We start from the raw sequence: 26,128 nt of genomic DNA on the forward strand, positions 1-26,128 counted from the left end.
TCCAGAGAATGTTGCCAGATGAACCTGTCTGTCTGCTGTTTGACGATCTCATCACAGCAGCGGGTCTCTTATTAATGAATGCCACAAATCAGATGGCAGCAGCGCATCTTAGCAGCAGGCTGGAAGAATAATAGACCCCTTGCACACATAGCAGAAGCGCAAAACACATGCACACACACACACACACATCAGGCGTGCACACACACACAGTGGAAGAGAGAGAAATGACAGTAAGCGGGTGAGAAAGTGAGAGAGGCAATGAAAGGCACCGCAGCTAAAAAGCATCCATCCTGATTGCGTGCCGTGTATCAACCTCATGAGTTTTAAAACCATTTTTAAAAACCACACCACACGCACCACAATGTCCTATGAATACAAATTTATCGTGCCCGTGAAAATGAATTTCATTGCTTGTTTTCTGATGTCATTAAGTCAGAAGTGGATGTTCCCTTCGTCACCAGACAGGCGCATGTCGGCGCCATTTTCGTCTCTGTGCAGATTCCCGTACACCGTCCTCGACGAAGAACCGCGTTTCTCCGAGCGGAGCCGCCAAGCCGACTGCCGCCGCCGCCCCAAATCGTTAAAAAAGCCAAGAGTGTTAATTGGATCATTTCAGACTCGTTTAGAGGAGAGCAAAATGTCCCAATAAATCCCAAAAACTGGCTGTTGTGTCTAATTTACTGAGACGATTCGAGCAAAGTTTTCAGTCGCTTACTGTGCCGCCTTGAGAACTTTCCCTCGCACTTCCGCTCTCAGCGCCGCTCGCCTTTACCCGGCGGCCCAGTTATGAGTGACATTTCTCAAGTGAATTTATATGACTTTTCGGCGAGGGTGGGAAAACGTCGGCGGCGTTCCCAGGTTTAGAGTAGCCCTCGTTGACCTTTTAGAGCTTCCTATTTGAATGTGATTAGGAGAGCGCTAAGTTAAATACCTGTGACATTTCAAAAACTTTAAGTATGAGGTTGGAATCGCTAGAATGTTGGTCATTAGAGACACTGAGTGGAAATATAGTATAACAATCCAGTGAAAAAACAAAAAATTTAATTTTATTGTTTTCGTCTTTAGTTATGTCTTGACTACTTTACTTTACATGTCTGAGAGAAAAACAGAATTGTTCATATTGTAGGACTTAAAACATGCTTTAACAGTCTTTGTATGCCCTAAAAGTTATTGTAATGTGTGGTTATGGTGCTTTTAGGGGTATTTTCCTATGCAAAATAAAGCCTTAACAAGATCCTCTTAAGATATACAGTATTGCAGAGTCCCAAAATAGTCTGGTAAGCCTTGCACTGTACAGCACAAAAACACACTCCATGCGTCCACACAGCCTTAATTTAGCAATATTTTGCAGCAGCAGATACTCAGGTGCACCAGCAGTTAAAAGTAGTTTTTAAATAAACCCTCTGAACCACAGATACAAATGAGAGAGCCGGAGAGTGTTGCCGTGCAAACAGACTTGCTTCATCAGCATATGGCTGAATAAATAGGGCGAAGTAGTAGGCTGTAAATTGCGCCCAGTCAACCAGCGAGAGTGGTACCTCTGCAGAATGCAAGGAGACAGAGCTGTAGTCTTGTGTGCTGTCTTACGGGAGCACATACAACATGCATGTAGATATAGAAATTGCATTAGATAGTATTAGTGCCTTTTAACCCCTCAACAACCATTTCGCCATGCATGCACAGATTCATTATTCACTTGGAGTTGGGAAATATTAATTATATATATACAGTGTGTATAAATAGAGCAATAATACCTGAGAGGGTAGAATTCCTACGAAACCAAACCCCTTAATTTTATCCCTGAAATGTCCTTCATTTCTCATTACATAAACATTAATTAGACCTTAAAAATAACAGCTTTAAAAAAGTAAGGTTAGTATCATTGTTTTTTTTAAGGGATTTATTCATGGGTTGATTCATGGAGACACTAGTCATTAAGGGATTTTTCATGCTTTTTGTGCATGATTTACAGGGTTATTAATGAGTTATTCATGGAAAGTTCCTGTCTCCCTGAATTTTACATTCAATTAGAAAGTAAGGAGTCAAACATTAAGGGGTGTTTAAGGGGGTTTTGATGGGGTCTCCTCCATTAATAACTCCCTTAACTCATTTTAAGGGGATTTTGCATGAATTAAGGGGTGAATTAATGTAAATGTAAGGGGATTTTAAGGGATTATTGGTTGTCCTCAAGGAGAAAACAAGAAAGTTTTAAGAAACTTTACCTCCCTGGTTAAAAGAAGAGTTTAGCCATACCAGTAAAGCAGGAATTATCAGCACTGTCAGGACGCGTGTGACCAATCAGATCGCCAGATAAACTCTGAACCCCCAAACATGACTCGGGCACATAAGGCCAGGATCCGGGCCGAGTCGTAGGGAAGAGCAAGCCATAAGGTCCGCGCTTTACAAAGCCAATTAAACGCTTCCTCGCGTTTTCAGTGCATCTCTGGCCCTATGCAAGATGCCAGGCTGCATGTCCAGAGAATGCTAATGTCCGACTTCAAGCCTGGAATGAGATGAGGTTGGCGGTATGTATGCCGGCCCGACATGTCGGGGGTCACAGATAAGATGCATTCCTAAATAACACAAGAGTTGAGGGGATGAATCTTTACCCTGGCCCCAAAAAACCAAACTCTTCCACTAAACAGGAGAAAACTCCGGGACGCGTATGTGATCTCGTAGCTGGAAACTTGGGAGTCGGTAATGAGCTCATAGATTTTTTTTGCACTAATTAAAACACCCCCCACCTCATTTGAATTGAGCCAACCCGTGGGTCATAATCGCTTGGATGTGTTAAAACCCTTTCTGAGCAGAACCGCCACTGTTTTATTCAGTAGAAAACGAGTCATACCGATCAAATTTCAATTAGAAAATGATGATGAGAGATCAAACTTCTCCTCGCTACACTGGCTTGTAACAGTTGGCGGTAGGAAAGATCTGGGTCCAGTGAGTCCGATCCACATTACTATTCGCCCTGGAACACATGGAAATTAAATTTGCTGGGAAGGGATGGAAGAACTGGTGTCCATGTAATGATGTAAAATATAACATGCTGTTTTGGGTCGAAGCAGCTGTGGGACCGGAGCTTGATAATGGCTATCCACAGAAAGGGAATCTGATTAAAATGTGATTATTAAAGACTGTCCTTTTGCCTCCAAGTCCACAACGTTCCCCTTCAGAAACTTGAAGGCAGAGTGCAACGAGCCTCTTCAAAGACTGGGCGGTCCCTTCAACCAGCCAGCCCACAAACATAGCCACCTTTCTAAGTAATTGCGTAATTAAAGATGATCCTTGTCAGTGGCAGGGATACTGTGGCAAAAAAAAATGTTAACGATTTGGAGAGGAGATAATAAGAAAGGCCACGCAGACGGGCTTAGGTGAAGAAAGGCTGGAATAATTGCGCTAAAAATGGACGGTTCGCGATTTAAAATCAGAATGTCACTACTGTCAGCACTCGCAGGCCGGGGCTCCGCTAATAACAGACATTGGGAATGAGAGATCGGGGGTGTGGGAGGGAAAGAAACAGTCTAGTTAAGTGGGCAGAGCTGAAATCCAACAGAGAAAAATAGTCGCTTTCTGCTGCGGTATTAATTAAACTAATATCTCATTAGCTGTTGATGATGAGATGTGTTATTCAAACCGTTTTGTTTACAGGAAAATAAAAATCTATTGTTGAAGGTTTAGCATAATATAATCGGTGCTGTTTTCCGCCAACTCTGTGAACTAAGGATCTACTAACCGTAGTCTTATTAAGAGAATCATTTTCATTTCACCAGCCAGACAAATTACAGTGAGACAAACAAGTAATCAACATTTGTAATATACTTTAGATGCATAGAAAGGGCGCCATAAAATACCAGGTGATTGTTTTTTTTTTCCATAGCGTTGAATGCGAATTGTACATAAATGCCTTAAAGAGCTCTTTAATGTGGACGACCCTCCCACACAGCTGCAGCGAGACGCGCAGAAGCCCGGCGCTTTCTGGCAGAGGGCGAAATTTAAAAGTCAAATAGGAATCAATACGATGGGTTAAAGGCATGTTTGTAGATCAATGAATCCTCAAAGACATGGGGGTGGGGCACATTCCATGATAACATTCCTACACCCCCACAGGGATGGTTTTGTCTATGACCCCCCCCCCCCCCCATCCGCTTTTTTGATTTTTCATCTATTTGAACACGGCTGGTTAGATAAACAAGAAGCAATATTAGAGGTGCTCCATCCCTCTTTGTGTGATATTTTCCCTCCTCTTCCATGCCAAATGCCACGCACTCTGAAATGTCAATGTTGGCAATTAGGGAAATGATTCCTCTCGCACTTGGTAGGACTACTGATTATTATGATTCAAACCTCTTTCCCGGCGAGTCCCTCAATCAGGTGGCGCGTTCTCATGATTCACATTCTGTAAATATAGCATGCACTCTGTATTGCTATTATTCTTCTGACCCACCGCCATGTTGCGCTTGTGAATATAATAACTCAGGAAAGAAACGTGACAGAAACGTCATACTTACACCACAGGTTCCTCCTGTAGAGTAGGTGATCGGATTTTTGGAGCACCTTGCTGCCTACATTTGCATATTAATGAGGACAAAATGATTTTCTTGAAACGACTATAACACCTTAATGCTTTAAGATACAGAGTTCATATTAATGCCACCCGTGTGTTACGTGAAGACAAGTATGTTGACATAGAAATATTCGCTAATTAATGCATTCATTAGCTTAATTAATGACTTCATAATTGGTTATGTTTAATATATGATGGTGATTATGGCGGGACATTAGGCAGCTCAAGTGCCTCCTGTTTTGTAATGAAATTTGGAAACTTGGAGAGAACATACATCCTCACACTGTGTTCCAGCATTTAAAAAATTACACTGGTTGGCCCAGTGGGGGCGCTATAATTCAACTAAATAAGGTCAAAACTTTTAACTCAAATGTGATATCTCAGATACTGCTGGACCGATTTTGACAAAACTGGGAGGAATGATTCTCTGACGTTTAAAAACATTATACTGATTTGCCTGATGGGGATGTTATAATTAATGGTCAAAAGTCCTAACTCCTACACTATAAGTACAATGGACATGAAACTTGCTACACACACCCAGCTATCCATACAAATTTCACTGCCTGGACTAATGAGAGCACTATAATAAAAGGTCAGAATTTTAAACTCAAATGTGTTATCTCCACTGGTCCAATTTTGACAAAACTTGGAGGGAAGATGCATTTTGGTAATGCGTTCTTATGTTTTACAAAATTAAATTGATTAGCCTGATGGAGGCGCTGTAATTAAAGGTCAAAATTTCTAACTTTGAAAAAACATAACAGCTACACCGCTGGTTCGAGACATTCAGTGAAACTTTTTTTTTCCCCAACAAGGACAATTTCTGTTTTTAAGCCAAGTGTTTGCCATTTAAAAGCGACTCTGCCGTACCTCTCACATTAATCCTGCCTTCTGTTCTCAGCCTTTATTACAGTATCTACTTTTTCCTCCTCAGCTGCAGCCAGCTCTTTCCTTTCTAACAAAAAGCGGCCCCCACTTCTTTGACAGTTTTCTGTCTCCATTGAGGGATATGAAAGAGTTGCCAACACTTGTGCAAGGGTATATTCCAAAAGTCCTCAAAGGCAGCCGAATTGGATTGACTGTGCAATTCTGCTTCTAGTTAAACAAGTACTACATGAGGTGCTTAGTAATAGAAATAAGCCATCTGGTCTTCCTGTGAGTTCCAAGTAATTATTCCAACCACACATGGACACATATTGCAGCTACAGTACTGGGTTGTGATGTCTTTATTCTTCTTTGATCAGATACTGATACTTTGATTAGATACTCTATACATCATTCTATCATTACAATGACAGACTTAGCTTACATATTAATCTGTTATATATGAATACCTTGCTTTGGTAAAATAAATCTTAGTTATCAAAGAAGTTAGTTAGCATTAGTATTTCAGTATGTCTTTATAGCTATGACATGCACATTGCACCAAAACTCTTGCGTGTAGAAATCTTTTCTTTCAAAGTTCATTCAGTCAGACAGAAACAAAGCCAGAGAGTGAGAAGTGAGAATCTGCTGGATCAGCAAACTTCCTTCCTGTTCCTAATGAGTCAAGCCCTTGGTCTGAATGTGAGTTAGGGTTAGCATTTGCTGGAAGAGGATCTGAGCTCATATTTAAGAGGGGATTATTTAAAGGTGCAATAAGTATGGTATTTACTGCCCCATTGCCCAAAATGACCATAATATATCTGCAGGGCGTCGATAGGGTTGTTGATTAATACCAATGACTCAACAATTGCTTGGCCAGGTGTTGAGATTTTTGGCTTTCAAAACTCACTTTCCAGCCAGTGCTCTGTTTTGGAACAAAAACTTGTTGCATTTTTAACTGCTCAACGATTAAAAACAATACTATGAGTGAGCAAGACATTGCAAGACATTTCAGCTATGAAGGCCTAAAGCACACAATACGCAGTATCATTATTCCAATATTGTGCATGGTGATCCCTCTTCACTAGACATTTCTGTTGGATCTCTGCCGTAAATAGCTACCTTACTCCTCTCTATTGTGAACATGTGACTTCATTATTTGCGTCAATTACAGGCAGTGCCAGAGATCTGTCGATGTTGTCGAATTTCCCGCTCCTAGCGGAGGTCGATAAAAGTCACAGATTACTTCGCGCCCCTTTAATCGGAGTGCCATCATTGCCCACCTCTATGTCCGCAGGAGTCCGATGCGTCGGGGAGGACGGAGAGCTGGTCGATATGACGGAATGCCTGCGCTGGGCCGGTGTCCTGCCCCCTCAGATCAGACGGTGCCGCGTGGCCTGCAAGGACGACTGCGCTCTGACGGCGTGGTCCAAGTTTACCGAATGCGCCGGCTGCGGCAGCTCCCGGAGCCGCAAGCGCTCACTCACAGGTAAAGGCGGTACTCTCCCGTTCACAGACCCAGACGCTCTCCAGTATACCGTTCCGTCACTGCCAGTAGAGCAAATGGATTATCCTCTCAGGCCAAGCATTCTCACGGAAAAGCACACTCCATCTATACTTAGTAGCCACTTCTACGAGTAAAGAGCACTTAATCCTAGCCATTGGTTGCTCTCTGTCTTTCTCCCCATCTCCAACAGCCAATGTCAGTGCATTGACAGTATGGTGTAGCACTAGCAGGCAGTTCCTACAGCGGAGTCTGAGCATCCTTGTTAAAATAAAGCACACTGGCACTCATATGGACCCCAATTACGCATATTCACCTTTTACACTCCCTTCCCAAAGCACCTCCAGTGCGTTCGTTTCAGCCTATATTCCCTGACCATTAGAGCAGTCCTAAAATTATCTCAGCATCCTTCTTCTCCGTGCAGCTTATTCTCAATGTACTGTAAAGTTGCTGTGCTTTGACATACATAATCCACTCCCAACCTCTTTTCTCGCTCTGGTTCTGTTACTGTAACTCTCTACTGTCCCCGCAGTGTTGTGTCAGGTCTAAATTAGGCCTCTCACAGTTTGTAATCCCTTTATTTCAGTGCCGATGACAACGTCTGAATCACATGCTGTGGTTGCAAACCGGGCTGGATACTATTTGTCTTCATGAATATTTGATCCAATGCCGTAGGGGCTGTAGTAAACATACCCTGTCTCCTTCTATAATGCTCTTAAAATCCAAGACATGAAATCAGCCCGAGTTCAGTTGGGTTTATTTGCGAGGAACATGTGTTTATGTTCAGTGGGGCGTAATGGTCACAGTAGGTCAGTTTTTCAATTCCTGCATGCCAACTTTAATACTTGCTTACCTTTCTCTGTCAGGTGAATTGATGGGCAGCAAACCTACTGTGGGGCTTGAGGTCTTGTACATAGCTAATACAAGCTATACATATGCTAGCGCAAGTTGGCAACACACCAAGCTCTTTGCCTACAGAGCACAGGCACATCGATCAGCCATTACTTTTTTTGTGGTAAAACATTCACTTTTAATTGCTATTAGTGTTGGAGTTTGGCTTTCCAAGCTCCAACGAAACTATCAACGTAACTTGAGACTCTGGAGCAGCCAATTCTGAGCGGTGGTGTACTGGATAGTATTGTACATGCTAACGCTAATGCTAACTACCACGTTAGCATCGTAGCTATATATTAGCCCGTTAGCTTTTGTGAGTAGTATTCTACAACGGCAGACACAGCATCTTACAGTATTGTGAGTGTTTACATGTACAAACTGTTTGATCCTAAGCTCCCTACAGTGTCATGAGTGTTTACGTGATCAATAAGCACACACTTGTCTGTTGCCTGATGTCATTAAAAGTGCGACGGCAGTAAAATCGACAGAGTGCAGTTGTGAATTCTGACCAGAGTAGCTGCTGATGTGCCAAGTTACCACATAGAGCTTTAAAAATGGCCACTGTGGAGGAATGTCTAATTTTATACATTCTCACTTCTGACTCAGAATTCATACAGTTATGTGTCTCTTTCTGCAGATAAAACACAATACTTCATTCATGTGTGATAATATAACATTTATTAGAAAATGTATTTTAGAAATGGGAAGGGAATGAGAGAGATGGACAGAAAATGAGAAACCACGCCTTAGTCCCCTGTGACTGTGGCCATTTTAGTACTTCTCAGCTGCCACACACACACACACACCTATAGTTGACAGGATTTACGCCTCTGTCTTGCATCTGCAAAGCACTCTCTCTCACATGGCAACCCCACAGGGCAGCATGGTGGCTCAATGATTAGTGCTGTCGCCTCCCAGCCAGAAGCATGTGGGTTTGATTCCTGGTCCTTTCTGTGTGGAGTTTGCATGTTCTCCTTATGTTCTCCTGGGATTCCTCCCACAGTCCAAAGACATGGACATGCCCCCTGCCACCCTGAAAAGGAATAAGTGGATAGGGAAAATGAATGAATGAATTAATGGTTGCCCCAGTGGAAATCAACCCCCTAACCTGGCAACATTGGACCAAGACAACTCATTGCCTCAAGTGAACTGATGAATAGAGAGCATACTATGAGTGGAGTGTACAGTGGACATGCTGCTCCAGGCTAGTGCCAGGTGAAAAAGAACAAACGAATCATTTTGAATCATTCTCGAGCTCGACACATACCAAGTCTACAGTAGTACATACTGGTACAAGTAAATTGAACCTCCCACTCCAAGTTTCCCATCAAACCCCATTGAGTGAGTCCAACAGTCCGGCTAGTCGCCTTTCTCCCCGCCCACTCACTCACAAGCATGTATTGAACAAGCTAAGCTCTGTAAAGCCTACGCACTGAGACAAATGGCTTCTGTAAATGATCAAAGTACAGGCTATGGTGAGCCACAGAACCACTGTCAATGATCGCGATGTAAGCATTGCAAGCTTAATGCTGTGTAGGCTAAATCGATCCGTTGCGGTATACCTTAACAAACAAAGATATCTCACTTTCAAACCCGCTCTTTAAGGAAGTAGTGCATCGCTTTGTGCTTTTGTGTTTCAGTATACATCAACCCATATACTGAATACTCAAACTCGACATGACAGTGATATCGAAAGCTGGAGAAGCTGCTTGTCTCGGACAGCTTGCAGATGCTGTGCCTGCAGTGTTTGGTGAGGCATGCTGCTGCAGTTTTCAGCTCGGTTGGTAGTTACTTGTTTTGCCTATTGGTATAACTAGTCTTTGTCTCTAACCATATTACAATTAATCTTAGACAAATAACAAATACAAACAACAATTAACAAATAACAATTAACCTCACACATAGTTTTGACCATTGTTATAGGGACATTATCAAGTAACACCTGTACATTTTCATTGTTCACATGAGGTTTGGAACCAAAAAAGATATTATCAATATTAAGAGAGTTTGTTGACTTCAAACCATTTTGACAGCTTGTGTAGCTCTTCATTTACGACTGTTGTTATAGTGCTTACATTCCTATGGGAATAAAACACACTGGTGCCATCAGGAAATAGCTATCTTGGAAAGCTTGTAGTGTTTGGCAAATCATTAATGTATACAAGAAATAAAACTGGGCCACGGATTGATCCTTGTGGTACTCCACATTCAATAGTAATTAAGGGGCAGTTGTTGCCTTTAAGTGTTACAAATTGTTTTCTGTTTTTAAGGTAACTGGACAACCAAAGCAAGGCATGTTTATTCGGTCCCAAATGAGACAGTTAATGAATTAATATTTGGTAATTTATGGTCACAAATATATTCTTATTGTGGATTATTTTTTGTCCCTGGCTTTGTGTAGTTGATTTATGTGATGGGTAATAGCCACATAGGTGGAATGTGACTTTCTGAAGCCATATTGATGTGTGTATAATATTTTGTGTTCATCCAAATATTCCAAGTCTTGTATAGACAAACTTTTTAAGAACCTTTGATATTGTAGGTAGAATTGAGATAGGTCTATAATGATTGAAGACTGCTGACTCATCGTCTTCATAGAATGGTATGATTTTAGCTAAAGAAAAGTTGAAAATATGAGTCAAGAGTTCAACAATGAAATGGTTTTCAATAATATAGCCTTGAGATTGTCATAGCCTGGTAAAGAGCTCTTTAAGAAATTCAAACTCTTCCAAACTTAATTGTAAGAAACAGACAAAATATGGAAAGTGCCATAAGGGATGGGTGGCATGGGATGGGACTTAGATTTGTTTAGGCCCAGGTGGGTCCAATTTCCTTGACAACTCATAATATAATTAAACTGGAAAATAAACCATGCCGTTTTTGAGGTAAACACAGCAAAATATAATTAAGATTAAGTTAATTTTCAACAGAATCAAGTGTCAGAATGCATGAATAGACACCAAAATAAAGCTTGTTCATCAGCTTTTTCTCTTTGGCTATCTAGTCAATGGGCTTTTGAAAAACACTGATACTATGTGATAGGCTATTATGTTTTATGTTGATGTCAGCATCACTTTTGGAGGGGAAAAGTGATATGAGGGGTAACTGTCCTTTTTGTTGGCAAGTATTCGGCTGCAGCTCATGTCCCTCGCAGGAGGTGTGTGGTACAATCGTTTGACTGTCATTTCTGTATTCAAAGGTTACCTGCTGTGAATAATTTCAACTGCAGAAAGTGGAGTTTTCATGTGTAGCCCTATGAGTTTGATTGCAGATAGTTTGTTCCAGCTCCACTATGCTGATTTAACACTGAGCCGTTCGACATACATATAGCTCACCTTCTGTTCTGTGTCAGTGTTGGCTTTGAAGTACTTCACGTGTGAAATCCACTCCAATGACCATCAAACTACCAAAAAGGGGGACATTTTTTATTAATGAATGAATGATAATATCTGGATATCTGGCATGTCTGGACATCTGGCATAATACAATATAGCATTAGCCTGGTTCCAGACTCCTGAATCGCGTCCCGCCCACTTTTCAGATTTTGTCGAGGGATTCAGAGAGTCTGGTGTTGCTCTAGTCAACGGCTTGTTCTCGCTCTGAGAAACAATCGAACCAATCAGCACCTTTGTGGGCGGGACTTTAAAGTTTAAACCGTTCTTGCAATGGTTTTTCATTGGCATTTTGGCAGAATAGATTTTGGCCGGATACGTCAAGTCACTAGTGATTGGTTCGGGGAAAATCAACCCGCCCGCACACAGAAAACAGCTAACAAGAAGGCAATCTCAGGCTGAATAATGGAGTGGAAACGAAATGGCCATTCAGTCTGAATATCAGGCTAATGTAGCATAGGTCTAAGTGTAGAGTGAATGATTTCTATAGGATATGTACACCTTTCTTTGTACATAGGTCCAAGATTATCAGGCATTGCTTTAAAAGGAATGGTGGACTTCAATATGTTACTGATGCGATACAAGGTTATTTTCTTTTCTTGTCTTTCTCTTAGGAATGTCTTTTGCTGTATAACTGTCAGCTGTTCGGGGACTGAATGCTTTTTCATGTTGTGAACTGAATATCTTGTATGGTGGCCATTGTTTGTGTACTTGTATTTGTCAAATGAAACAAAGGAAAAGCATAATTTATATATTTTGAAAAACAGGTTATTTATACAATATGCAGTTAGCCTTAATAAGATATTAAAACAGAGAGGAAAGGAATATACTAAGTTAGTGCTACAATATGCAACTGCTGAACTTTCTGATGAACTGAATGATAATCTAGCACTGCTAACTTGCTACGTAGAAAACCTAGCAAACAGGCTAGCATCCTAGCTGTCTAGCAGTATACGAGCAGCTCTGTGTCACTTCTCAGCCCTTTTGTCTATTTAGATAGCATGGTTCTTTCTTTACTTACTGCTTTCCTCCATTGTTGTTGTTGCTGTGGCTTCCCTTTGTGGTTGCTGGCCTCACCTTGATAGACCCATAACATCCCCAACATTATTGAAAAGCCAATCTCAGACAACCTATTTAGGCATGAATACACAGTAACAGACAGATACAGACTGATAATGTATAACAGGGCTATTCAACCATGTGCCATGGAGGGCCGAGTGTATGCAGGGTTTCATTCCAACCACAGACCACACCGTGATTTCACTTATTAGCACACCTTCAACCAGAGAGGAGGAAATCACCAGTTGCAGTCTGCGGTTGGAATGAAAACCTGCATCCACTCGGCCCCTGTGGGACATGGTTGAATAATAAATACGGTTGAATAAATAATATATCCTATTTATTCATTATTATTGTAATTAGGAAAAAAGGTGCATATTGCAGCTTTAAAGCGGAACTAAATGGCAGAGTTTTTGGCTGACGTGCATCTACTTTGGAAATTCAAAAAATGCCTCCAGAATGTGAAAAAAAATATCAATATGGGCAGATCCTCATCATCACTGATCAGCCAATAGCAAAATCTAGTTGCAGTAGCCAAATGTAGAACACAATCTGTAGAATCTAACAACTGTAATAAAAATCTATCAACAACACTACTAAATTACTAATTTTTTTTTTCGTCCTTCCTTCTTCCAATGTGTGAATGTATATGTGTTATATCTGTTTTCCTTATTCAATTTTTGCTTTTATGTGAAGCACATTGAGTTTCCCTGTGTAGGAAATGTGCTATATAGCCTACAGTAAATACATTTTTACTTACTTACTTACTTACTATATACCCAAATACATAGATTTTCAGCTGACAAAACTGTTTTTGGGGTTTAACTGTAGATTGCCCATGGTGGGTGTAGGTCTATGCAGAGCCGTTAAGTGAGAGAGGATAGTAGACTGGCACTCAACCACCAGCAGTGGCGTAGATTGAACAGATTGTTGGTGAATTGCAGCACGGCAGTAGTGAGTTCACACTCGGCGAGGAATATGTGCAATCAGATCCTCTTCTGCAAAAGCACAAACAGATGGGCCGCTCGCTGGGAACTCTGTGGGAAGGCAGAGGACACCCAGGGCCCATGGAAGAGGATACTGGTGCACTGTAGCTGGACTGGGAAGGCTGCAGCGCAACTCTCTCACTAGCTGTCTCTCTCTCTCTCTCTCTCTCTCTCTCTCTCTCTCTCTCTCTCTCTCTCTCTCTCTCTCTCTCTCCCTCCCTCCATCTGGCTCAGGTCAAGGGATTCTGTCGGCACTTTTATTTTACAGTACAGAGGCAAGGTGTTTACTTTAATTATGATGACACGCCGTGTTTATTCTTTGGGGAATATAATTCATTATAGCTGCCACATTTGGGCAGAAGCTGGAGGCATGCTGCATACACTTTTGACTGTGTGGTATTAGCCTTGCGTGAGGACCAGCAGGTATTAATTTGAACCTAAGAAAATAACCACTTTCAAAGCATTAATTATGAGTGTAAAAACAGTACTATGTAATATGGGGTGCCTCTCACATGCTGTATGCGTTGTAGGCTCTTATCAAATACAAGTGTTTATTTGGATAGCTTTGACACGAACACGCAGAGATACGTTGACAGCGCTGATTTTTTTTGTGTGACATTATAGTAGCAACACTGCCATCAGCGTCGATGCGAGATGGCAAGATATCCATAAGGACAAAACACACATCACATTGAGATAATACCGTTTAATGATACGGAACAGATAGATGGCCGATCAATCATAAGAAAAATTGTTGAGCAGCCGGTGGACAGCTTGACAGGTTGTGTCTGTTCCTAGTTCAGATATTGGAAGTGACAGTGTCTGAGAGGAACACACTCCCTCCGGCTGGCTGTGTTACTTCCCTGCTCATGCTAATCTAATAATACTCATCAGATATAATGGACAGGACTAATTATAAGTACCACAAAGTAAAGTCTGGTGAGAGTCTGGCACTAATAGCCATTCAAATAGAGGTCTTTAGTGTGAAATACGTTCATTTTTCTCCTCATTAGAGGAAGGAGATGGAACTGGTTTATGGAATGTGTGTGTTAGATGTTAAAGGAAAAATCCACCCTAAAACACTTTGGGCCCTATTTTGCTTAATTGGCACAAGCTCACTTGGGCATGACCAACAGATTTTTGCTAATTTCATGACCAGTGACGCTGGCGCAGCGGAGGCACACCGGCAGTTTTATGTTGAAAGACAATGATTCACACATTAACAACATGTCCAGCTACAACTAACTTGGTGGTGTAAAAAAATGTGTTTCCATTATGTTGTTGGTTGCTTGTAGTTTGTTTTACCTAAGTGATTAAAAACGTTGCATTCAGTTAGTCATATTTGGCAACGTTTGCAATTGCCAATTCTGCCGGAAGGCAATAGTCTGTTTAACCTATTTACATAATTGTATAAACGGACAATTCCCCATAATAATCCTGTTTACATGACTGAACTTCTTATTTTGATTATCCAGAGAGAATTGTGGAAATCTGAGTTTTTTGCTGAAAAAATATTATGTTTTCGGTCCTGGCAAATTTAACCAAAACAAATACAGCCGTGATTCCGCTCCACTACATCATGTTGTTCATTGCAGCCATAGGCCTATCTCTACTGCAATTTTAAAAAAATGCGAGTGAGGATTGGGTGGTCCGGAGGGAGTTCAGCGATGCAGAGTGGAGAGAGAACTTTAGAATGGAGCTGTGTGAACTACTGCCTCCGATGCCTCCCCAGCATATCACCGTCCATGCTCCAATACCCCTGATGATTTGCACTGTACAAACTTGGAAGCTGTGTGGAATATCCTGCCGAGATAGAGCCAACCGGTGTGGAGTGGACAAAAGCGCAGACGTTTGTGTACCTATTTTTCCACAGCCTGATGCTAGTTGCGCAAGATTGAATCAACGTACCCTCGCTGGATGAGGCGTGCGGAATTGTGTGCCGCTTTGAAAATGCGCGCCACAACCCATAAATTAGATATTTATTCCCATGGATAACTGGACAAATATAGACAACATGATGTGACGTTGAGATATTTCCAGCGCAGGTACAATGTAGTTTAATAGCAGAAAAACATTCTAAAACATCAATGGTAAACCTGGTTTCAGCCCCTCAGAATCAAAAAGCAAGGGCTTCTTTCTAGACTCACCATTCTGCACCAACATTCAATAGTCATACAGGGAGAAATCCATCGTAGAAGAGGCAGAGAGACCAATTTCTCCACAGGCAGTAGCCTCAATAGACCAGAATACAATGCAGCTACAAGACATGCTGCATTTTGCATCAGTGGCACAACTGGGAAAACGCTCTTGCTACTATCACTATATTGTTATTGCTCTTTCCACAGCTGAATGGAACAAGTTCAGGCACGTTCTCTGGGGGTTATCAAAGGGCACTCTGGGAAATGTTGGAAATCACTAATGGAAGTAGAAGTAGACAAGGCAGGTTGAGGGAAAGCAGGTGCACCAAAAATACACCGATCATCACCGACTGATGATTTACAATAGCGTAAAACTATCCCAAGGGTGGAATTTTCCTTTAAGCTTGGTGGCCTTCTCTCCTCAGTTGTCGAACTCTCGAAACGACGGCTATGTCTGTGCACCCTCGGCCATGAAAAAGTAATGGCAACCACACTGCGCTGGTGAGAGGTTGTGAATGAAAAAAGAAAGAAAGGGAATACATGTATGACAGGAGAGACAGGGCAAGTGATAGGGTTTTAAGAAAAAGAGCTCGCAAAAAAAAAAGTGTCAGCGGGAGACTAGTCAGCTGTAGCAGTTTGTGCGCTATCATGAAGACAAGCAGGGGGTCCAGTGTCTCCTCCTGCTGCGCATTTGCATACAGTTGACACACATAAGGTTTAAAATATAGGAATGAAATTGAATGAAAAATAATCTCCTCTGAATTGCGCTCTCTAGTTACACAAGAGGTGTCAGTGCTATTGACATGACCCAGAAAAATAATTATTCAGCTCAAACCTTTAGGGCTTGCAGTGGCAGTGATGTAACACAGATAGGGAATGTGCGGCACCATTTCCTTTAGGGACTTCAAATAAAATGCTTAATATAATCATGCGCTAATCATTCCCTGGGGAGATTTAGAGTACTATCTGCATATGCATCATATTGGGGAAAGTGGTTCCTTGCTAAAGGTCATAGAGCACTTTGGATTCATTTGCATGTTATATTAATTTCCTCTAAAGAGAATGAAGTAAAACTGCTGTATAATGCTTTATGCACTGTTCCAAAATGTATCTGCATGGCATATTTTAAATTCTGTACCATCCACTTTGGCAGACTGCCAAATTGTCTTCAGTCTATATTCTGTTCTAAAAACCATTTTGGCAGCTAATCAATCACATTGGTGGGGTGATATTCTGAATTATCTTTCCACTGTAGCTGTTTGGTGAAAAACTTGCAAATTGGAGAAAAAGAAACGTTTTTTGGAGACAGAGCTGCTCTGGAGGCAGAAATAATCTCATTGGTTGAGTTAAGTCATTGGTAAGAGAGGAGGTAGCTAATATTATGAAGCCTAGCGCTCTGCTACCAACTAAAAAAATGCAGTCTAGCCATACTTAGTTATCTAGGTTAGCTAGTTAGCCTAGCTGACCATCCAAGTTCAAACTAGGCATACTAGCCTATAGCTATCTAGGTAAGCTAGTTAGCCTGCTGACCTTCAAAGATCATGAATGCCATGGACATGAATAAGTGAATAAAAAGTCATTGCCATTTATATTTTTTATTCATATTTTGACCAGAGTTCCTTTTTTGCCATTCAAATTTTAATTTTAATTTTATTTTTTTTTTAAATTTTTTAATTTAATTTAGTTACTTCTACGTGAAAAACTGTCGTTGTTTGGCTCCGCCCATTGAGGTTTAACTCAACCAATTGAGGCTATTTCTGCCTCCAGAGCAGCTCGGGCCTCTGAGTTCTGTTTGTATAACTAAAACTCCAATCTGCGAGAGTGAAAGTTAGCTTCAAACCCTATTCATTATGAGGTTATCACCCACCCAACACACAGTCACCTTTTTGTTTCCATCTTGTCCTCCATCTTCTCCTTAGGGCGCAGTAAGAAGAAGGAGCACTGCCTAAAGGAGGAGTTGTACCCGCTGGTGGAGACAGAGACATGTCCCTGTGATGAGTTTTTGTCCCAACCCTATGGGAACTGGTCCACCTGCATCCTCCCTGATCCCTCAGCACCCGGGTCCCTGCAAGGCTGGACGAGCCACCGGGAGGTAAAGGAGTGCGGCCAGGGCCAGCGATACAAGGCTGTGGCCTGCATTGACCAGCAGGGACACCTAGTCAACCCCACGCTCTGTACTGACTCAGGTAGACACCTCACAGAAATTTACTGCAGCAATTAGGGATTGCACTGATAGCACTACTGGTATCAAATATTGGGCAGATATCAGCCTACAACAGGGTATCAGTTTCAAAAAAATGTAACCAAAACTGAAATCTGTTACTAGCAATATGATTTTCTGTCTTTTTCACACATAGACAAATGTTACATTTCTCTGATAGAGAAAAATGTAATATATATCTCAATGATTTGGGCCCCAACCAATGGTCTGTGTGGTTCAGTAAAAGCAATGCACTCAGTATTGGCAAATACTTAGTGAGTATGAGTTTAGTAATCAGAATGTATCAGCAATAAAAAGGTGGTATTGGTGCATCCCTAGTGCATCTTGTGGGTGGGTGGTTGTTCAAAGGCTTTAGTTGCTGCATCCTTTGTCTATTTTTTTGTCTTAACTGTATCTTTCATTGTAATTTGAAAGAAAGTTAGGAGGATAATGCGGTTAAATTTATGCAAAAAGTACAAACAAAGGCTGCTGTTTAGTATAAAAACCTTGAACATTTTCACTCTGTCGTCTTGGCTCAGTGTTGGAATGAGACAGTCATTAGTCAGATTATCAACTCCCGGTGTCACTGTAAGTGAGTCAGAGGTCTGGCAGAGCACGAGTCAGGGGAGTGTCTCCTGACATTATGTGATCCTCACCGTGGTCCCCGGCCAACCCTGACTCAGACTGCCCCCCCCCTTCCCCTCTGCCAATGCTCAATTCCAGGCTATGTGGTGGAGGTGTGCCACATCCCCTGCCCCCTGGACTGTAAGCTCAGCGACTGGTCGGCCTGGTCGGCCTGCAGCGCGTCCTGCGGCGGCGGGCTGAAGATCCGGTCCAAGTGGCTGCGGGAGAAGGCCTTCAACGGGGGCCGACCTTGCCCCAAACTGGATCTGAAAAACCAGGTGAGGCTCGCGCCGGTGCTCATATAGCCACGACACTCTGCACAGTGAAAGAGTGGAAGGAACTGTGGAATTGGAAGGTAGATGTAATCATGAGATTCTGAACCACAAATAGAAATAATTATGATGATGCCTATGCTGTCAGTATGTCTGGAGGGGAAATTATTTAAGTCAGATTAGTATTCTTTGGAGCCATTCTGAGCCATTCTCTTACTGTGTTTTTCTCATATACAATTTAGCATATTGCTTTATGTAGCTTAGAATAATGCATTTCGATTTCCATATGGAGTCACAGCAACACCTAACAAACAAAGTCGATCTCATCATCCATCTGCATTGTCCTTCACTTCTTTCTCGGGCTTGTGCCCATGCCTACAGAAAGACTAATGAGAAAGAATCCACTTAATTTATTGTATCTTGACCATAACAATAGTTGGCTGTGCGTAAACTCCTGGGCTGCTGGTGACAAGAGAATGCAGATGAGGACAACCTATGGCCTTTGTGACTCCGCTGCCCTTGTTCATTACCACAGCACATATAATTGGCTTGGCCATGCTGTATGCAGAAAAAATAGCATACATAATGCTGATAACGCTCGCAGGGTTCCAATGTTTTACACAGACAAACAGCGCTGTCTCGCTAGGAACATTGGTGCCGCGCATGCAGTAGTTTGCATCTTAATTTTTTATGCATCTCCAGTTTGTTTTTTTGGAATATATTCTCCTCCAGTCACGGTTTGCGCTGCAGCCCTTTGCTGTTTCCGAAATACACGGCGGAGTTGTCGCATTCCGCTCACATTTCAATGACAAGGTTTATTACCCATCAGCCAGTGGGACTCCTGGGTGTCCTGTTTGTTTTCCAGTGTCCTCAGCCAGATCAAATGTGTTGGCTTGCGAGACATGCCCTTTCCTTGACATAACCACAGAGTGATGTGAACGAAAAAGGTGGGGGGGGGGAGTGGACAGAAGGGAGCCTTTGATATTCCACAGTCTGGTTTTATCCTTCGCTCTGAATATTTTGTGACAGCATGTCTCTCATGGGGTCACGGTTTAAAGAGGGGAAGTGTTTTATGAATGCTGCCTGTATGCTTGAATGGGCTTGAAAGGACACTTGAGTTTGTAGAGGTCACTATGCAGATGAGGCGCGGCGGCATGAAAAATATTCCGGCGTGCTCTCGTGGAGATTTGTGTACAGATGGTTAAGTGCCCACTAACAAGCTCTGCATGGCCCCCGCTGTAGTGCCCTGTAATAACCCTCTCCACCCAAATCAGAGCATTTATCCTGGGGGCGAACGAGAATTCATTGTTAACATTATCAAAATGGGCCATTTAAAGTGAAGTACATCTGTCCAAGGTGCAGGCGGAAAGGTACTGTAACCTCCACTCCGGTTCAATACACACCGACAGGCAAGGTCACTTCTCCCTTGTGGCACGCTGAGCACGGAAACACCTGGATGCCCAGAGGTGACTTCTCTACAACGCCTTGGAGAGAGCTACTTTCTGCTTGAGCTACCCAGTCCCATATAACACCATAGTAGGAATGGGACGATATATCGAAATTCAATATATCGCGATATAAAAAGGTGACAATACGTATCGCGGGGCAGAAAAATGAATCGCGATATTAGCTCCATTTCTGCTTGACCATCCCAATGGCTTACATTCTAGCAAGCCAATGCTAAAGATTTGTGGCTCAGAAATAAACATAGTATCATGGTTGTATTGAATCGTGAACCTCGTATTGGGTATCGCGTATCTTGTATCGTATCGTATCGCATTGTATTGTATCGTACCGTTCCGTACCGTTCCATATCGGATCGTATCGCATCGTATCGTACCGTATCATATCGTATCGTATCGTATCGTACCGCACCGTAACGTAACGTAACGTAACGTACCATGTCGTATCATATTGTATCGTACCATATCGTATCGCATCATGAGATAAGAATCCCGTCCCATCCCTACACCACCATATCCACCCTTCATACGGACAATTGCTCCTCACTGGAGCTGGCTCGACGTGACAGAGAATATTCCCGTTCCTAATGGTCAGCCTCACCCCTCTCAACCAAGACTCATGCTCTCTTATCACCCGCTGCGACCCGCACTTTAGCCGTCTCGCCTCGCTCCCGCTCCCGCTAGCAGATGTTTCCCCTCCAGCCGCTGCCAGAAATGACTGGCTTGACAGAGATGAAATTTACAGTGTACCACAGCTCATCCTCTCTTCACACAGTTGAGTGAGCAAGAAAGATAGGGATAGAGATAGAGAGATGGAGAGTGAGAGAGAGTGAAACAGAGAGAGAGAGGGAGAGAATGCCACCATGAAAATAATGAGCAAAATCTGCCACAATGCCGAACAGACTGTGTAGGAGCAGTGCTATTAAGTAAACTGTAAGTAAGCTGTTAATGAGGTAGTCTCCGAAGAGTTTCAGCGATGGCATATGTGTAAAATGTTATCAAGAGGCAAGAGATTAATTCATGAAACGCCTCTGTGAAAAGCCTGTCATCACGGAACAATGCTTAGCAAAATCTGGTCTTCAGTGGGAGTTGGAGAAAAAAGTGTTGAAATCTCTTTCAGAGGAATGTACCTAATTGCAGTCATGTGAATTGCATGTAGCTAATTTATTTATCCAGAAGATGATCAGTAGTAGCAAACTAAAACGGATGCACAACATAAATATTGTATTTTAGACATTTAGAAGTTATCCACAGGTAGAGGATCAAACCGCCACGTTTTCATTACAAGACAATTTCTAGCCACTATGCCAGTGATTCTCAACCTTTTTCATATCAAGGACCCCTAATGTAGTCCACATTAGAGCCACAGGCCCCCATTTGATGAGATTTTGTCTCTCGGACCCAAATCTGAGAATATTTTTATTGTTAGATATGATTTTGTCCAGAATTCCATTCCATAGACTAGTAGGTAGATAGATAACAGACTATGATCAAAACAGTCATTCTTCTACATTCTCTAATTGTGTTAACATCTTGTAAATTAAGTAATGGTGAAGTTTAACAATTCATCAGTTTTGCTGGGGACCCCCTGGAACCCCCTCAAGGACCCCTGGTGGTCCCCGGACCCCACGTTGAGAACCACTGTACTAGGCGACCCTGCAACTCACATTTGTCTGTGTACTCCATGGGGTAATGAATATCTAACACTGAAAAAAACACAGCTTAGTGACATTTCCACAATATTTGACTCCATTTTTTTTGCTTAGAGAGTTAAAGTCTTTCTCATACTTGCTTATCTCTCTACCACTGCCGTTTGATTAATATTCATATTCTACATTCAAATACCTCCACATTTTTTCCTCTCAGGGAGCATTTCCCAATCTGATATGTTTGACAATAGCAAACTGGCTATAAAGCAGTGGATCTTTATGAATCCATTTTAAAGCACTTATTTGTTGCCTGTGTCTGGAGACAAGACGCCCGAAGAAACGTCTACAGAAAGCCCACAGATGTCGAAGCAAAGCTCCCAGAGAAGTGTGCAAACCGCGTCGGTAATTACAGGAGACGTCGGAATTTCAGCGCAACTCCCACAAGTGCTTCGCCGCCAAATGTGCTGCGACGCCAAGCGGGTCCTACGCACTATTTCCACGAGTTGCAACAGATAGTGTTATTGTCCTTGATTGTCTGCCAGCTGCTGCGACAGCTCAGATAGTTATTTCTCATGCCTTTAACGCCCGGGGCCTCTGCTCCATCCACTCTGGCCCCGTCCTGTGGAGAACATCCTTCCTGTCCACCTCCAATGTTCCTCTGCCATATGGTGGGTGTTTTGGGGAAGGTATTTGTGTGTGTGTGTGTGTGTGTGTGTGATTTGTATGTGTGCAAGACAGGTGTGTTTGTTTGTGTGGATGATTAGCTGGCATGGAGCCTGGGGAAAATTTCACATCCAAATCAAGAAGCCTCTCTTCTTCACACTTGCCTTTTTCCACTCGCGCTGCCACTCGCTGTTTTGAAACGTACCTACTCAGGGAGTTCCCCAAGCGCCGGCTGCCGGCTATTTAGCCGTCTACCCACCTCTGTCTGGCCGGCTACTTTTATAACTGAATGTCACTAAGGCTACGTACACACTGCCAGAATTTGGTAGTGACAACCGAATTGAGTGAATGCGCATATGTATGGTACGATCTCACGATGGCTGTAAATAATGTCTGTAACCATAGTAACGTTTACTTCAGATCAATATGGCGGCTACCATTGCCTGTATTTTCGGTTTACTTGACACCAGTAACCAGAGGCGTCAATTTATCCATAAGGTCTTAATAAACCGTCACTGACAGCGGCGTCACATTCTCTTTTTTCACCGCATGGACTCAATAGTTTTAACCACAACATTTGCGCCGAAGACCTGGTAGGAAGAACCGCAATGTTGAGGAAACAGACTGGATAGAAGATTTGAGAATGTCTCACAACACTTACCTCCGTCTCTTTCAAATTAACGATGGTAATGTTACGTAACGTAACGAGTGTTTCACCTTACGTCACATAACAAAAAGTTGTCCAGTCCGGTTCTGCTACACCCTACTCGGACTAACCCAAACCGCTCTCAAATGGGGGGTCTAAAGAGGCTATTGACTGAACAACGTCATGTTAATCTGCGCGAGCCATTCTGGTCCTTGATTTTGATGTTGCCACCCAAGTTTAACCAATCCTGACAAGTCCCAAGTTGCACACTGACTCCATTTTGCCAATGTTCAAAATAGAAATGGGAGAAGTAAAGGGAGGAACAGGGAAAGATCATAGGGCTTCTGTTTTAGGAGGGTTTGTTAAAGCCCCAGTATGCAAGTGTTATGATCATGAAAAATTGGGGCATTTCCTCATTATTTAAACTGATTTATGTTTCCATAATTATTGGATCTTAGTTCTGTGAGTGCAGTAGTAATCAGGAGATCCAGTGTTGCTCTGAGAAGACTAAAATATGAACTTTGTTCTTATATTTATTACTATTATAATATTTTTGTTTTAGCCTACTTATTTCCTACAATTAAAAATTGCATTTCTGCACTGACTCAAGAAAGTACATTAAGCATTCACAATTAATAAAGATTATCCGTTTATTTTTCAATTGAGCATTGAGCCTTTAATAAAAATGTTTATTCATGTTATTTTAATTGTCATGCTTTCATAAACATATTTAAGGTTTGGTAAAAAGTGGCATCACCGGTTACTTTTCCCATCTGGCTGGCTACTTAAAAATTTGGGGAACCCCCTGCCTACTGTATCATATAGGTTTGTTTTTTTTTAGTTAGCGCATACACAATTTTCCTGCTAAGCCTGTAAGGCTGTGCTGTATTGGCAGATTAGTCATTTCCCCAATGTCTATTCCAATAATTGGGGTCGTGTTGAGCAATTCACTGATAATACCAAGTTTCAGTATATTTCTATTAGATGAATATCATTCCCGCTGCGACCGTAACAACATGCCATCCCCATTACTGTTGGATCGCATCCTCCTATTTATCGAATACAACAAAATCAATATGTTTTCCATTTGTGCCGCTCGTGTTTTGATCTGCCAGTACCGAGCGCACATTGGGGGAAAATGAACCGCGGCTTGTTGAATGAGATGTTCTGCCTTGATGCTCTCTGTCACATTGATGGCTTTGGTGCCGTTGTTTCATGTGAATGGCACACATAGACGGGGAGAATATGCTTGGATTTGAGGATAAAGCCTCTTTTCATTAGTGCGTGCGGTCCTCTGCGGCTTGCCGCGGCCTCTCACAGTGGGAAATGTGTTTGGTTCTGCTAAATTTGTTATCCTTCCTCTCAACCCCACTCAGCTATTCAGACGTAATTAGTCATCTCAATAAACTGAGACTGTCTCTCTGGAGGTATTGTCAGGGGAGGGAGGAAAATGAGACATTTGGCCTCAACCAATCATCCTGTTTTCCCTTGCTTTGAATCATATTGACATTAGCCTGTCAAAGTGAAAATTGTTTAGGTACTTTCCGATATTTATGAGGAAACCATCAAATGTGAGAGACAACATTGCAGGAAACGTCTTCCACGGGATGTTGCTTCTCGAGATTATCTTTGCACTGCTTTTGCTGCAGTTGTATGACACCGTGCATGAAAATATCTAGACCATCACATTATCATGTTGCAGCCATTCAGAGGTTTTATTACAGGTCGTATGGAGTACATACAAGTATTACTGCTGAGCTGTAGTCCATTACATGCAGAGCTGTAGACCAACTAGATCGAGTCCAAGTTAATTCCAAGACCAGGTCCAGTCGAGTTTAAGTTAAGACCAGGTTCAAAGCAGGTCGAAACCAAGTCAAGACCGAGACCAGAGCAGATCAAGTCTAATTCAAGATCAAAATAGGCAATAAACTGTACATGTCTTTTCAAATGTAAAAATACTGCTTAAGGAGTTTCTTAAAGCAGTATTCCACTTAGTTTTAACACGGGGGTTATTTGGCTCTTGACCACCATGAAAACCAGAATATAAACTAATCACCAAGATCAGATGCAGCTGGACGAGTTTGTAGCATTCAGATTTTTACTTCCCATTCATTTGAATGAGGCATGAAAATACACTGAAAACTGACATTTAACACATTCATAAACAGATTCAACAACAGATCCTGCTTTTAAGACAATAAAGCAGTCCTGGGTCCATCCTCATTTCTATTCTTGGTTTACACTAAAATTAGTATTTAAAAATAAAAGTAGATCCAGTCTCCCAAACAGTAACTATCTTTCCTAAATGGTATCCGAATAACCCCCATGTTAAAACTAAGTGGAATATTGCTTTAAGAATCACTAGAGATGTTTCTTAAGGAGTTTCTTAAGGATCACTAGAGATGAGCTCTGTACTAAACCCCTCAATATTCAAGTATGTATGGGTCCTCAAGTTTGAGGACCAATACAGGCGTAATCCCTTAAACTGTTTGTAGTGCTGGGGAGAAAATAAACAAAGGTGGCCCAGGTGGAGAAAAACGTGTCTTGGACATTTTTAGATGGATGGGAAAAAAAGTGGCTAAGACCAAGACAAGTCCGAGTCAAAACAGGCATGAGACCAAGAAGAGTCCAAGGGGTCAGGAAAGTGGTACTGGAAACGAGCCTGAGCCCAGACTCAAGTAATCTCAAATAAAAGATAGGGAATGTTTGATTTTTACACCTCAGTCCGGCCAGGTGCTAAACTCCCCCATCTCTCCGCTTCATTAGAATGAAAGGTTTGTGGAGCCAGTTGGCGGCGGAGCTACCTGAGGCCAATGAGGTGTAATTACTGGAGAGCAATGCTTGGGCATGTGTTATTCTCCCCCTGCAGGCCCAGCCCAAACAGCAAGGTGTCTCCCTGCATTACAAACCATGTGAATCTGCATATTGTTCCGGCGGTTCTTGAGCGCTGCCAGCCAGAGAGGCCGAATCCTGGAGCCTCTCCAGCTTTGTCTGAATCCTCCAGCCATCCAGATGGCCCAGAGCGTTTAGTTCAGATGCAAAGGTTAGCCGTAGCCTCTATCTGCTAATTAGAATAACAAAATGGATTGAGTGGCGGGGGAAAAAAGTGAATATTAAACGCGTGCTTATCATCTGATAATGCTCTCAGTGTTAAGGATGTCTTCCTTGGAGAAAAAAGGTTTTTGGCATGTTTGATGTTTAATT

General features: G+C 42.2%; 1 protein-coding gene across 1 annotated transcript in view; it reads left to right on the plus strand.

Moving 5' to 3' along the window:
- thsd7ba (thrombospondin, type I, domain containing 7Ba) overlaps window positions 1-26,128 on the plus strand; it is a 127,575-nt gene that overhangs the window by 72,749 nt on the left and 28,698 nt on the right. The window contains exons 12-14 of the mRNA XM_071915740.2: window positions 6,732-6,923; window positions 17,327-17,593; window positions 18,331-18,509. Of these exons, the coding sequence (XP_071771841.2) occupies window positions 6,732-6,923; window positions 17,327-17,593; window positions 18,331-18,509 (638 nt within the window). The remainder of the gene's footprint in view (window positions 1-6,731; window positions 6,924-17,326; window positions 17,594-18,330; window positions 18,510-26,128) is intronic.

The sequence above is a fragment of the Centroberyx gerrardi genome, chromosome 10 (assembly GCF_048128805.1).
Source record: "Centroberyx gerrardi isolate f3 chromosome 10, fCenGer3.hap1.cur.20231027, whole genome shotgun sequence".
Lineage (NCBI taxonomy): Eukaryota > Metazoa > Chordata > Actinopteri > Beryciformes > Berycidae > Centroberyx > Centroberyx gerrardi.